General features: G+C 39.9%; 1 protein-coding gene across 1 annotated transcript in view; it reads right to left on the bottom strand.

Annotated features, from left to right (window-relative positions):
• ARID5B (AT-rich interaction domain 5B) overlaps positions 1–14946 on the bottom strand; it is a 175501-nt gene that overhangs the window by 81555 nt on the left and 79000 nt on the right. The window contains exon 4 of the mRNA XM_024561402.4: positions 6113–6343. Within this exon, the coding sequence (XP_024417170.1) occupies positions 6113–6343 (231 nt within the window). The remainder of the gene's footprint in view (positions 1–6112; positions 6344–14946) is intronic.

Here is a 14946-nt window from a genome sequence, read left to right as displayed (position 1 = left end):
TGAAATATTAGCCAATGCAGACACAGATCCTTTCTTTTGGGGTGAACAAGAGTTTATTGTACTCATGCGTCTAAATAGTTTTTAATAACCCATTGAGTCTACTCAGCTACAAAAGGAGTCCAGAGTTATTTTAAAGTATCCTTTCAAGTTCTAAAAATAGAAAAGAAATCCACGAATTCTACCCATTCCATATATCATGAGTCTGAAAATTAATTTACAGTAGAAACACAAAAGTTCTTTTCATTAACCCCTGAGAGATGGTACCCCAGCTTCCAATGCCTCTGCCCAAGGAAGTCTGCTCTCCAACCCTCTTTGTGTCTTACTGTCCTGAGCCAAGGCCGTTATGTTAATCATTACCCAAACCACAGAGCACATCCAATACACCTCTAGCAGCACAATTATTGGGTTTGGTTTACTGTGTTCTATAATGAACTTAACATTCTCTCTGTCCCTACTTTGGCAGCCAAAAAGAGAAGGTACCAAGAGTAGTCTTGGTTAAATTATTCTCTAATGATAAACAGAACCTCTAGAAAATTTTCAGGATGAAGCAGTCCTCCAAAGTGCCATCTCTGCAGGTTAAGTTTTCTGCACATACAGCAATATACAAGAGGCACAACTCCTTTCCCACTTGGCTTCAGTTAAAGAGAAATGTCTGCCTTGTTATCATCTGGGAGATCGGGGGGCACCACAGGCAGGCAGCAAAAGCCTGCGTATGGACAGGGGCCAGGAACAAAGCCATTTGATCATCGAAATCCACTGTGACCATGAAACCTACTTTGGCAAGGAAAAAAGTGTTTACTCACTTACAAATTCCCATGATCCTTAACAAAACAACTGCCTTTCCTTTCATTTCCAGCAAAACATGTGATGTTTAGAGGGGAAGAGGCAGAGTCCAGCTCATCCTTTATGCTTCAAAATAATTTTATAGGTCCAGCATTTTCTTTCATACATCAAGGTTTTGTCCCCTCTTCTGTTTCCCTCCCTCCCTTTGCTTTTTCTGCTTTTGTCTATAATGTCATTATTTCACCCATCAGAGAAGCAGGAGGGGAAAGTTCAGTGCAGAGTCAGAAAAGCTTCTTTAAACATTATAAAAAATAGAAAACTTTTCTTTTCCATTAAGGTTCTTATAAGAGTCTAGAGCCTTAGGGTAATGGTTCCTTTATCATTCAACGAGCAAGATTGGTTCAGATGACTACAAGTTGTCCAGGGTCTAACACTGTATAGAATCTGCAGAGAATCTTCATGTATCTAGAGGATTTTTTAAAAAAAAATCAAGTAAATACAGACTTATTCTGAGCCTGGTGAGTGGGCTGTTACTACTCAATTTTAAGATGGTTAAATGATGGGTCTATGTCACTCAGAGGAATAGCAAATTGGACAGATGAGCCCCAATTAAACCTGGGCTATTTCTGAAAACCTAACACTCTTTTTACTCCACCATTCTGTCCCCTCTGCGCACTAGCAGAGTATATGTTTCAACATTGACGTAGGCAACTTCTTCTCCCTGAAGACTTCATGGTGTTTCACACCTGGACCAAACACCAAGATGGCAGTCCAACTCATCGTTGTACTTTTCAGGTTAATTACCATGTCCTTTCTTTAACGCCATCCCGTTTCCTAATCAAGAAACACACACACACACCCAACTCCAAAAAACCTAGAAGCACAACTTATGTCTCTTTGCAATTCAAAACTCAGACTGAAATAAACTGTATCGTGTTTTTTTTTTTAATGAGGCATATCTTAATCCATTTAGTCCCGCCCACTTTTAAGGACTAATTTCATCTCATTTGTGCACATTGGGCCCACCTTAACCTCTCTGATGGAAGCCAGGACCTTGAAGTTATCCATTTACCTACTGTACTGCGTGTGCCTTTGTTTGGATTTAGCTGTCAACACTTCCCACATGTGAAATCAATCTGGGTGACGTTAATGTAAACACCGTGCATTACAAACTGGTGGACATTTTATTGTTCGAACAGGAAAAATAGACAAAATGTTTGCATGTGTGTGTTTTCTCTGCAGCAGAGACAATAACAACATAAGTGACAATATGTGTTTTACAAAAGAGGAATTGAATTATAAAAAGAGGTAAAACCAAGGCGGGGGGGCTGTCAGAGAATGCTTTATGTTAGGAATTCTAACAGGGTGGTGGGGGCAGGAATTATGCACAGGGTAAAGGTTTTTATGAGGACAAATGTCACTCATAATGTCACTTTCCTGCATGTTATTACAATCTCATTTCCTAATTGCATGTGCACTGCAACCAGTTTTCATAATGCTTTAATAGGGAGTCCAGTAGCTTTAGTTTTAAAAATAGTCAAATCTCTTGTGCTCAGAAAAGAGCACATCGCCTTTAAGAGCACTGTGACTGACAAGATGGAAGAATGCGGGCAGGATGTGGAGGCTGAAGCTTTTCAATCACCTACCGTTAATATGATTCAATTTATGCTTATGTCATAGGTTTAGACACTGCTCAGTGCTGTAAGCAAGGAAAGGACTTGAATAAAACACAGTGAAGAAAGCAGATGGTATGCTATCAAAACCCTTCAAGCCTAAAATAACCTTTCCCAAGTAAAAAGGATAGTTAATTAAAATCAGGATATATTTACTCTATTCTGACTATCTCAATGTAAATAAAAATCAAAATGACACTACTGTAATGTGGGACTAAATGATAAAATTTCATCTATATTATTTTTCTTTAATAGTTTCTAATCAAACTTTTCATTAAATGGCTTCATAAAATTCCACGGAGAATTTATTTAGAGGCACTCTTGGTAGGTTTCAATGTCTTACTTTTATTGTGCAATTAAACTTGTTTATTCAGTGGACAACATTGAAACAATGGGGAGGGGGAAGGTGCCTGGGCAGTGGGGCAAGGCTGCCACATAGAGCAAAGCCCATTCTCAGGAAGGAACCCCAGGGAATGCCAGTAAGGCAGCGAGCACGTGGAGAAAATGTGGGGCATCCCTGCCCCGGAAGGAACATCCCCGTCTAGTTCCAAAGCGACTGCCTAGGTTCGTCCCAGCCCTGGTCCACCAACTCACATTCCTGTCTCCATGGCAGAGAGGGCGTCGGGCCATTTTAAAAACTCATCTTGAGGGCAAAACCCACTGAGAGTGATGACTAAGGACAAAGAAACCTAAGAGAGGCACATAGTTGATCCAGGGTGAAGGCAGCCATTTCTTAGATGGAGAGTCAATCCTGAAAGTTGTCTAATAGCCTCTTGCCCAGTCCTGCAAAACCAGATCCAGTTCTTCCTTTTCCACGAGGCTTTCCCATGATCACCACTCCAGTCACTTTACCTGTCCCACCCCCAACCCAGTGCGAAATTCCTATTGCACTTGCTTTTTGCTACACTCACCAAATACTTAATCACTGACTTTCCTGTAACATTAGTTAACCTTTCAGGTGTGTTAATCCTCTGTCTTCCCCAATTAGATGTTAAATCCTCAAAACAAGAAGGGACTGTGTTTTATTTGTCTTTTGAACGCCCCCCATCCCCCTACTCCATAATTCCTTTTAATAGAAGAAAGCAAAAAAAAATTAGTTAATAAAATAAACATTATTTAATCATAGGAAAGCAGACACTATCCTTTTGAGAAGGGCCTTGGAGGCATTTTATGACAATTTATGAATTTCACATGTCAGAGGTGTAGCTGCTAAATGCTATAAACTCTTTGCCATCAGCTCCACCATTCATTCACCTGGTGATATGGCTAATAAAATTTGATTTTTACAGCCTAGGCATACTGTTACCTAAATTGCATTGGACCAATTACTGAAGTCACCGAACGTGAGGCACAGAATATACACTGTGTGGAAATGCATCTGCGGGCCCCCCGGCACTCGCGGTGATCTGACAGAGTGTTTCAGTCACCTGGCAGTGTTTAATATTAGGGACATTTGTTTAATGCTAGTCACTAATTAAATTTATGTGCTTCCACCAACTGTTAGTTGGTTGGAGAAACCCAACCCCATGTTTTAACAAACCCTTTAACTCACGTTGATTTCTAATACAACCAGTTGGAGGTTTAAATGGGTATTTTCTGGAAATTGAGAGTATGACCAAAAGTGGGAGGTGGAGGAGGGTGGCTGGGGAAGGTGTTCAAACCAAGCCAAAATAAGCCTTTTTTTTTGGTTTACTAACTAAAATGAAATACTCTAAGAAATACAGACTATTTGAAGTACAAATATAACTAAAAAATCCTAATATTCTAATTATTAAACTAGCCATCCAGAAGCTCTTTAAAGGTACCTTTATTCCACAAGAAAGCTTTCACTTTAAGAGGTTGGAGAAGAAAAACAGCATTAAAATTAGCTACACCAGAGGAAAATTCAGGAAAACATTCAAAAGTCAGATGCTTGTGTTTGTGAGAACACTTAAAACTAATTTAGTAACCTAACCATTGTGATCGCTGTTACGTTGGAACTTCTTTCTATTACCAATTCTAGATGCGACAGCTTTGAAACTCAATGACTAATAACTCCTAAATTAGCCAAAAAGGTTGAAACATTTTCTCATTATATTGCACTGTGAAACTCTAATTTTGAATACTCTTAAGGAGGGAAAACATTCTTTGAGTTTTATTCTGTGTCAGGAATTTAGAGACCTGTTTAGAGCCAAGCAGGATGGGAGCACAGGAGTGGGAATACAGAAGAAAAACTCAAAATCAAATTATTGAAAAGGGAAGATTTGTAAATGTTGAACTGAAAAGAGAGGGTGTTTTAAAAAAATACATTGGATATATTCACCTAGTTGAATATAAAGGTTTTTTTGAATATTAAAAATATGACAACAAATTCTTGGGAGAAGGAAAAAATAATTTGCATAAGTACTATTACCCTTACAGACTGACAGTCATTTGACAAACAGAGCTTGCAAGGCATCTGAAAAAATAGTTTGTAAAAACTATGTCATGTGCAATGAACGCAGGTCCCCTTCCTCTCTGTATTCCCTTCCTCCTTGGATCACCGAATCCCATCCCCTCATCCTCACCCCTCCCCTGCCGACACACCCACTCACAAATCCCTCCCACAGCAGCTACAGGGCTGCTGGAGTCAGGAATCATCAGGCTGGAGAAGCCTCAGTGGACTTCCGAAACCATGCCGAGGCCTGTATTGGTTAAGTGGAATAATCTGAATCTGAATCATCTGCAAACTAGGGATTCTTGAGAAAATACTGGCCAATAGAGTCAAGGAATGTACCAGCGCGAGGGACCCCGTGCTCTCTGTGGGCCAGAATCTCAACCTCTTCTTAACCCAGGTACCCTGAGGAATTCAGCATGGGTCAGTCATCAGACTGGTCATGGATGGTGGCGATTCCCAGAGAAGGGGGAAGGTGCGGGTGGGGGTTGTTCACGTCTCTGTAAGTACAGGAATTTCCCAGGAACTTGTGCGGTTTGATAAAGCGCCCCCAAGGTATTCTGATGTCCCTGCCCACTGAGAACCATTGCTAGGATCCACTCCCTTCAAGAGAGTAAAAATGTGAGAGATGTGATCTTGGCTGGCCTCCTGTCATGCACTACGTCATACAAGGTTTTCCCATCTGACGCTATATATTTTCCTCCTTCCCTTCTGTCTTCAGAGACAAACGACCAATCAGCTAGGCAGAGGTGCAGATAAAACTACGTGCGCATGTACCCATCTCCGGTGGGCGTGGTGTATAAAGAGGTATGTGCATGTAAAGATCTATCTATCGATCTGTTCGCTGTACAGTACTGGAATGGCTGCAACTTTCGCAGTTCCTTATAACACTGAAAAGTGAGTGATCAGGTAAATAGCAAATCAGTATCTGAATAGTCAGAGCCTTTTAAGAAAGAACATGAATGCTTCCTGTCCTAGAGTCCAACTTCAAGGTCGACCGAGCAACTTCAGACTCTATATTGAACAAGTTCTAAATAATAATCTTCTATCCTGGTAAACAGAGGCTGCCAAGGAGGCAGTGATGCCTTATGCCACAATAATTTGGGGTACAGGCAGGGTGGGGTGGAACATTAGGCTTGTGAAAATAAGCCCTGTTCCCCATCACTGCTCTTCACAAGAACTGAAAACAAGTAGACATGCACACACAAGTTTCACATAAGAATAATAAAAAAAAAAGACTCACCAAACTCATCGCATATACTCTCATTTTCTATGAGGGTTGGGTGGTCAAAGGTGTCCCGACAGTACAGGATCTGAGGGTTCTTGCTGACCACGGCAATGCCCCCCAGGGCTAATGCGAACTGGTCCGTTAGGATGGAAGACGGCTTATCCTGGATGCGTTTCAGCATCGAGCGGTACCGGCAGTACTGGGGGTAGCTGAGAACTATCACGTTCGTTTCTTCCTCATCCTCTCCTAGACAAACAAGAAAACACTTCCATTACGCTCTTCCCTCCAACAAAGAACTGTCATGGCCAAGGCACAACTTCAATAATCCCTTCTGGTCTTGCACTGAAAATAAGTCTTCAATACAAGACTCTTAGACCAGTCGCTGGCAAGGCAGTCACCCTCCACTCCCCCTCACCAGTCCAGCTCCACAGAAAAGCCTCAGGCTACCTGTACAGAAATGAAAAAGTAGAGAGGGATGACCCTATGGACAGATTAAGCAATGTTGGGGTCACCAGCAAGCAGTATAACCAAAGAAAACTGTTTTGAAAGAATTACATATATATTTTAAGCATTAAAGTCATCATTGTAGGAAAAATCAGAATTTCGTTGAGCTTCTTTATGCTTATTTCTACACCCTTATATGGCTCCTTTTCTTTTGGGGAGGAGTGGGGATTATACAATTTTTCATTGCTTGAAGGCAAGGTAATCTAGCTCCCAAGAGCTGCCCATGAGCCTAAAGAACATCATTGTCTGCGCTGGGGGCTGTTAGCGTCACTCAACAAATATTTCTGGTTCTCTTTATGGTCCTATGGAAAGACTGTGCTTTCAGGTCCACTGGAGACAAGTGGCCATGTGACTTGTTTTGGCCTATGAAATAAGACAGAAGTGAGTGGCTCCTTTAAGAGCTAGTGTTTGACCACACTCGCTCCTTCCCCTTGCTCTGGACATCTCTAATGTTTCAGACAGTGGCAGCTCTGTTGGTCCGGGTCTTAGAGTGAGAATAACATGGAGCCGAGTCCCTGATGGATCCTAAATGGGTATACAAGCCGAAAAGAAACCTTTCTTGGGGGTTTTCACAGTGTAGTCTATTCCCAACTTGATTGATACGTCTACCTTCTTTGTCCTCCCCTCCGCCCCATACTCGCTGTCTCCTGATGTTTCCCAAATCCATCTGGTAACTTGGCACATCGCAGAGAACCACGCTGAGAGGACTCCCCAAAGCAGCCCTGTGAAAGAGCTTCATCAGAACCAACTTAACTCAGGAGAACAGTTCGGCAACTTTAAGGAAGCTCCCTCTCACAATGATCTTAATGCTTATTTACACCTCATTATATCAAGTGCTTATTTGTAAAACCCATATTGTGCGTGGATGAATCCTTCCTTCATCCTAAGCTTGAGATGTGGCCAACAGCCCTCTTTAGTAGCCTGCCACCTGCACAACATCAAGCTGAATTTAGGCTCCATGACCCAGTTTGCCATCACTCTCTGTAACCGTACAACCAGGGCATTTGTGAGTAATTCCCAGATATGTCTCTTGCTTATCCAAAGGGGAAAATGCTCACTATTCGGAGCCCTTAGCACGCTGCAGGGAACTGCATGAGACAGTTGTTAAGGATACCAACATTATCGTGGCCATCTGGTAACCAGTGGGAGCCGACTGAGTGAAGACAGAACGTAATGATGGAACATCACCAGTACCAATGGAAGGTGTGTGTGTGACCTTTTCAGATAGGAGGCCAATGCCCAGATGTATCTCTAAATATGTTCCCTTAGTTCCTGGGGCTGGAGGCTTCTTCAAGAATGGAGATGTTCAGCTGCTTTCAAGATGACATCTTTTAACAGTTTACTTACTTTTTTTTTTTTGACTCCTGCCTGGTTTGTGGGTAGCTACTTTGTCAGCTGGCACACTTAATTAAAAGGAAATATGTTTACATTGAAGGCAAGTCTCCAAATGAAAAGAAGTTTCAAGATGCTGATATATGTCAGCACAAATAATAATAATAATAATAATAATAATAATAATATTATTGTTATTATTAGAGGGTTAACTTATCTACAATATTAGGAATGAGGATGGGGGCCTTTGATCAAGTAAAATATGAGACTTCTGTTTCATTGAGAGCTGTGGAATTTGGCTAGGTATACGCCAGAATTCTTCTATTCTGTTTAAATCAGCTTGTTATTATTTTGGAACAGTGCATTTCCCATTGTAACAATTTAACATGATTGACACACCTTTTCTACATACCAACTTTCCATTTTCTACCCACTTAAGAAACCAAGCCAACTCCCAGTTGTGCGAGCCTAGAACCCCTGCTCCTCATTAACTTCTTTCCACACTAAGAGGCCAGAGGCTCATTTGGGATCTGGTCTAAAATGACAATGCTGAGTGATGCCAGGACATAAATTATGAGAACTCTGCTGCTTATGAACAGAACCACCCATCTGGACCAGAATTTTGGCGTTGTTTGGACAGAGGCAGATTTCCAACCTTATAGTTAGCTATCCCCAGGGGAGTCGCCTTTAGTATTTACAAAAACCAGAGAAAGCCCACGAGACCCTCAGGACTCCTGTGAAGGTGAACGAATCATTCTTGGTGACAGTAAAGTTCCAGGGGAAAGGTGGGGCCTGGAAGGACCAACAGTTCCTCCAGGTCAGCGTTTCACTGAGTGAAGAGACCCTGAGTCTCTTCTTGGAGTTTAAGTAGACATATTTATTTAACTGGAGAAACACCTATTTTTCACTCAAGACAAAGTGTGGTCAACTTAATATGAAAGATATATATATATATGTACATATATATATATAAAATTATGAATTTGGAAGAGTTTTCTCGTTCTAAAATTCTATGATCCTATAACTCCCTCGTAAGCCTCTGCATTAAATTAACTTCCTTCTGATACAGCTACAAAAATATTAAATTGTTCACCAGCTGTCATATTTTATTTTGCCCTAGTATATGAAGACACAAAGCCCAACGGCCCTTTCAAGAATTCATATTTAAATTCCTCTGCTACTTTTTTCCCCCTTACTCATTTCAGATACACGTAAACAAACGCTCCCCTGCAAAGTTATCCATGCAACAGAGTCGCCTGTAAGTGCTGTGCAGGACGTTTTTCCCTTTCTAAGTCATAATGAGTCTAGCAGATAAACCTGAGAATGAATAAAGAATGGAGAAATTGTACGTTTGTTTAGCAAAAGACAAACAAAGTGCTCTTGGAACAAAGATTTTCTTTCAACCACGCCCACAGAGGAAAAGAAATCAAAGGATTACCCGAAGGAATCGCCCTCTAACACTCTTTAGTCGGTTGTAGTTGGTTGGGTTATGTATACATTACTTGATTTCTGTCAACAGAAAATGATCAGCAATAAATTACTGGTACCAAAGACTGAAATTTAAAACCATAATTATGATACTCTATTAAAATGTCATCTCATTCTTTAACGGCCCCCTCCACCAGAAAAGCAGTGAATATACCTATTTTAAAATGAAATATTCAAAGGGAATAAGGGAACCAAAATAACTAAACCTCATTTCGACTCCAATGAAAAGAACTTTGCCTATTAAAAGTTAATACCTAAACTACACCGCTTGTAACACTCAACCAAAATTACTCTAATCCTGTGCTTATATTATAATTACACGTTTTGTTAACCTCTCTCAATGTCAATTTTTCACTTATTTATATATTTTCAAAGTGCAAAACAGAATTCCACAGAGAAACTGTAATTATAACGTGAGGCTCCACCCGAGCTTTTCAAACAGTAACTGTATACCATTGCTTTAATCCTCAGAGTTGGGCTGGGGGTGGGGAAGGGGCGGGGGGAAAGGGTAAGAGCAGTTATTCATTCTGAATAGCGTGTTGCTCAAGTTGTCTTTGTACAAAGAGAGATGCATGAAATAGCAAACACAATGAATTAATGGAGCATTGACTTTCAAATATCCATAATGCTATTTTTTAAAAAATAGATAATGGTGGCCAAATGCACAGAAGGCTGAAAACATAAATTCCGGAGGAGAGATTTGCTTTTATCTCTTATACAACAATTTAGAAATATAACTTTCTTTTTCATTCTGGGGGGAGGAGGCAAAGCTTGTTTCAGAAACATCACAGTATTATGCTTACTGAAAACCACTATAATCTACTTCTAACATCAATAAGCTTAAAAAAAATCTTTCAAAAAACCCTTCACACCAGGATTTTATAGAGCCTGGTGGAAAAAGTATGCATGTTCCTTCCTGCACCTAATTACCTCAACTGAAAAATCTGCCAAGTATTTTGCCCTTTAGTTCTCTTAATCGTATTAGGGTAAATGCATTTGGATGCCAATAGAAACAAACATTTAAAGATTTTCACTTAAAAGATTCCAAATATGTATGATGGCTACTTTTGAGACACAATGTCCTTCGTCCTTCACAGACAACATACAGTGTTCTTTTTCTTTTCTAAGCAAATATGAATTTGTTCATGTTATAAAACTTGATGTACTCGATGTCTGGTTTTGAGACAATTTAAGTAAAATAATATCAAAATGAGAGGCTCTTACAATGATTTATGCTTCTTTCTCTTACTTTATTACATTAGACATTCCTTTCTCAAAGCTTTATACTTTTCACTGTGCTCCTAGCAACCAACGGCAAAGCATCAACTTTATATACCTGGCACGATTCCAATTCTTACTGCTATTGACAATAATAATGAAGTTTCCATTTAATTGCTGCTCTGTTGTGACACTGAATATTTGTCATAATTAGGCATTTCCTATTTTCCATCTATTCATTTTTGATTATTACTGAAAATAATTTTTTTATCCCAGAAAACCAAAGTATGAAAATTCTACAGATAAGAGTAGCTACAGCTGTTACTATCATTACCAACATTGTAACATGCAGTAAAAAAAAAAAAAAACAGAAAAGAAAAAAGAAAAAAGAATATAATTTCTCGGAAGGTAATTTTCCCTTCAGTCTAAGTGCTCTTATTCATCTTACAGTTACTCAATGATTTCCTGTTCTAATTACAGGACATTATACAGAAAGACATTTGTAAAAAGAAAAATGCAGCATTGCATATGACTAAATAGCTTGAATTGGTTGAAAGTGTTTAAAATTCCAGAGTTGTGTATCAACTTTATCAATTCCTGATTACGGCTCTGTGTAAATGTGTAATGTGCCCCACCACATTGCTAAATCTTCAGGCAGTAAACTTAGTCCCCTAAGTCAGTGCACATCAAAGGGGAAAATGCATTTGCAGTTAAACTGATGTTGAGGGGTTGGGGCGGGGGAAGATCAGTTGTTTTTTTTTTTTTCCCTCATCAAAGCTTAAATTGGAGGTATGCCAAGGCAAGGAGTGGAAAATATTAATAATAAAAATAAATTAAATGCCTGATTAAAAGGGAGAGAGAACAAGATTCCATCCAGAATAGAAATGAAAATGCCACAGACTATTTCATAAAAACATACTGTGACGTAAATTACACATCAGTATTGCACTGTTGTGGTTATTTTGAGAAATGGTTTGTACTGTAAGTCAGCTGGTGCTGCCCCACCCTTAATGATTTTGTAATTCTCTACACAGTAAGCAAGTGGGGCAGCCCTGAAATGGCTAAGAAAGAAAACAGACCCAGCCATACAGATCTGGCAATAAAAAGATAATGTACTTTTAACATAACAGAACAAGAAGATTGGCTTTATTAACTAAAAAAAAAACTGCTTTAAATGGTCCCCAGCTTGCCATTTGTTTTGATAAATGGAAAGACAGATCTTCCCAGGACAGGCAACAAAAACATCACTGGAGAACTTATAAAAAAGAAAATGTGGGAAAATATGTCAGTGCGTGGTTGCAACCAGAACAAAGAATATTTCAAATGCAAGACCCAGGGTTTTAACCAGCTGTTTCCAAAAGCAAGCCACTTCCAATAGAGGGACACACGAATATAAAAATAGGTATTAATGTGGTAATATTAGCTTTGCCATTACTCTTAATTCCTCACTCAGAGAAGAAGACAACACAGCTAAGCTAAAACCAAAACTGCCCTCACTCTGTAACAAATGATCCCACTGGGAGGCAAGCCAGCTCCACCTCCAAGGTTCTCCCAAATGGCCACTGGATGCTAAGCCACAATCAGAAGGCACTCTAGATTTCATCTTGAGAATGTTGCAGCTTATTTTCATATGGCACTTCTCAGTCAAATTTAAATGTCACACAAGACAGGGATTGTGCAATAAGTATATCTACCCGGGACACCCCGGGGCCAGGCTGACAGGTAGGTGAACAGGTGGCCACATTTGAGGTGCCATCAGGAGGGGCCTGTCTTCACATGCCTCCCCTTCACAAGGTTAATGGTTAAGCTATAACCAGCCATTCACTTTAGTATAAATGAGTTTCAGTATCTGAAGAGGAAAATATAAAGAACCTATGAGAATACCATGGAGCCAGGGTTTAGACAAAAACTCCTTCTACTCGAAAACTGCACCCTAAATTTTCTCAGACATCAATTTATACATTTATTTATTTATTAGTGACCCAGGCAAGGCTCGTATATTGGATTTGAACTTAATGAAACTCAACCCTTTCTTGGTTTACAAGGAGCTAATCTAATCAGCCCCATGGTCGTCATAAACCAAAGTTGCTCTAAGAGGAGCAAACTTGACCACTATTAGCACAACTGGCCATAATCAAAGTAACTTCTGCCATCTTTCCCCTTAGAATATCTACAGGGCTTCTTGTTTTTCAGTTTGTGCCTTGTCCTGCCATCACTGCAATCCCACTATGATAGCAGCTGCATAAATGCTTTATGTTTGTCTGATAGCAACCAGAGGGGGGGTGATAGGGGGTAATGGGAGGGAGGGCATCAAGGAACATGTATAAAGGACACATAGACAAAACCAAAGGGGGGTAGCATCGAGGGTGGGAGGTGGGGATGGCTGGGGTGGGGGAAATGGCAGTGGGTGGGGAATGGAGACAACTGTACTTAAACAATAAAAAAAACTAAAAAAAACCCCCAAACCAAAACCTTTATTTACATTTGAGAGATTCTCCCGAACCTCCAACCTTGTCAATAAATCTATTCAAGGTGTGAGACCGGACAGATCAATAGCTAAATGATTAACTTGCACACATCAGTCCCTTAGCACATAAGGTCCAAATGTGTGCCTTTACACAGTGAGTAATCACCGCTTTCTCGTACATCGTGTCACAAGCAGTCGACACTGACCAGGCTAAACAAACCTTCTGATTTCCAACATGGTTTATGCCAGGAAAAAAGCACATGGAGAACCAAACACCAAACAACATAGGACTGACTGATGTTGATTATCTCATGCCCGGCATTTTGAAGATATTTTACACATGGGCGTATGCACATGTGTATATGTACATGTGTATGGTAAGTAGTATGTTTACTTTCATTAAAACTGTGTGGCCATTAAAAATAATAAGATTAAGTAACATTCCAGGTCATGTGAAGATGCTTCTATTATAGTAAGTGGAAAAAAATGGAAAAGTATGAAATAATATATTCAGCCCCACATCTTTTGTTTAATAGCATTACTGAGGCATAATTCTTATACCAGATGACTCACCCCTTTAAAGTGTATGAGCTTTTAGTATATTCAGAGTAGTGCATCCATCACTACAATCAAATTTAGAACATTTCATCATCCCAAAAAGAAACCCTGAACCCTCCTGCTCCCACACCTCCTGCCCCTCACCAGGTCCAGGCAACCACTAAGTCCAGTTTCTGTCTCTATGGATTTGCCTATTCTGAACGTCCAGCACAAAAGGAATGATACAATATGTGGTCCTTTGTTACTGGCTTCCTTCCTTTGGTCTGTTTTCAAGGTACATACACATTGTAGAGTGTATCAATATTTTATTTCTTCTTATTGCTGAATAATATTCCACTGTATGGATGTAGCACATTTTATTTCTCCATTCCACCAGGTCATGAAGTGTTTGTGTTGTTTCCACTTTCTGGTTACTATGAGCAACACTGCTGTCAGGATAAAAACATGTGGACAAAAATGCGTGTGTGCACATATGGTTTCATTTCTCTTGCGTATGTACCTAGGAGAAGAATTGTGGATCACATGTTAATTCTATGTTTACAGTTTGGAGGGACTGCCAGTGCTTTCCACAGTGGCTGTGCCATTCCACATCCCCCCCCCCCCAACGTTGTATGAGGTTTCTGGAATCTCCACATCCTCCCCCAAACTGGTTATTATTTGTCTTTTTGAAAGCCATCCTGGAGGATGTGAAGTGGTATCTCATGTTGTCTTGTTTAATAGTTAAAAACTATAACAGTGGGTGCTTCTCAGGTTTGAAATTATCTGTGGGTCTTATTTTCTCCATTTTTTGTCTGCATTTTAACTGTGCAATTTTTTAAAGCATGGGAACATCTATCCAACTTATATGGAATTTCAAGGGACCTCAAATATTCAAGAGTCTAAAAAAAACAAAGTTGGAAGACTCACACCTCCTATTTCAAAACTCACTACAAAGCTACATAAGGATATAATGGGATGGAGCAGAATAGAAAGTTGAGAAATAAACTTTCATTTGATTGTTGACAACAGAGCCTGGCGCATTCAGTGGAGAAGGGAGAGTCTTTTCAACAAACGGTGAGAGGAAAACTAGACATTCACAGGTGAAAAAAATGCAGTTGGACCCTTACCTCACACCATCTATAAAATTAACTCAAAATGAATCAAAGACTCAGATTTAAGAGCTAAAGTTACAAAACTCAGGGGGAAATCTTCATGAACTTGACCTTACAGTGTTTCCTTAAGCAAGACAGCGAAAGTGCTGGCCACAAGAACAGAACGCAGATCAACTGAACTTTACCAAGTC

This window comes from Desmodus rotundus, chromosome 4 (assembly GCF_022682495.2).
Source record: "Desmodus rotundus isolate HL8 chromosome 4, HLdesRot8A.1, whole genome shotgun sequence".
In the NCBI taxonomy this organism is placed as follows: Eukaryota; Metazoa; Chordata; class Mammalia; order Chiroptera; family Phyllostomidae; genus Desmodus; species Desmodus rotundus.
The sequence above is the reverse complement of the archived record's forward strand: the minus strand, read 5'-3'. Positions and strand labels throughout refer to the sequence as shown.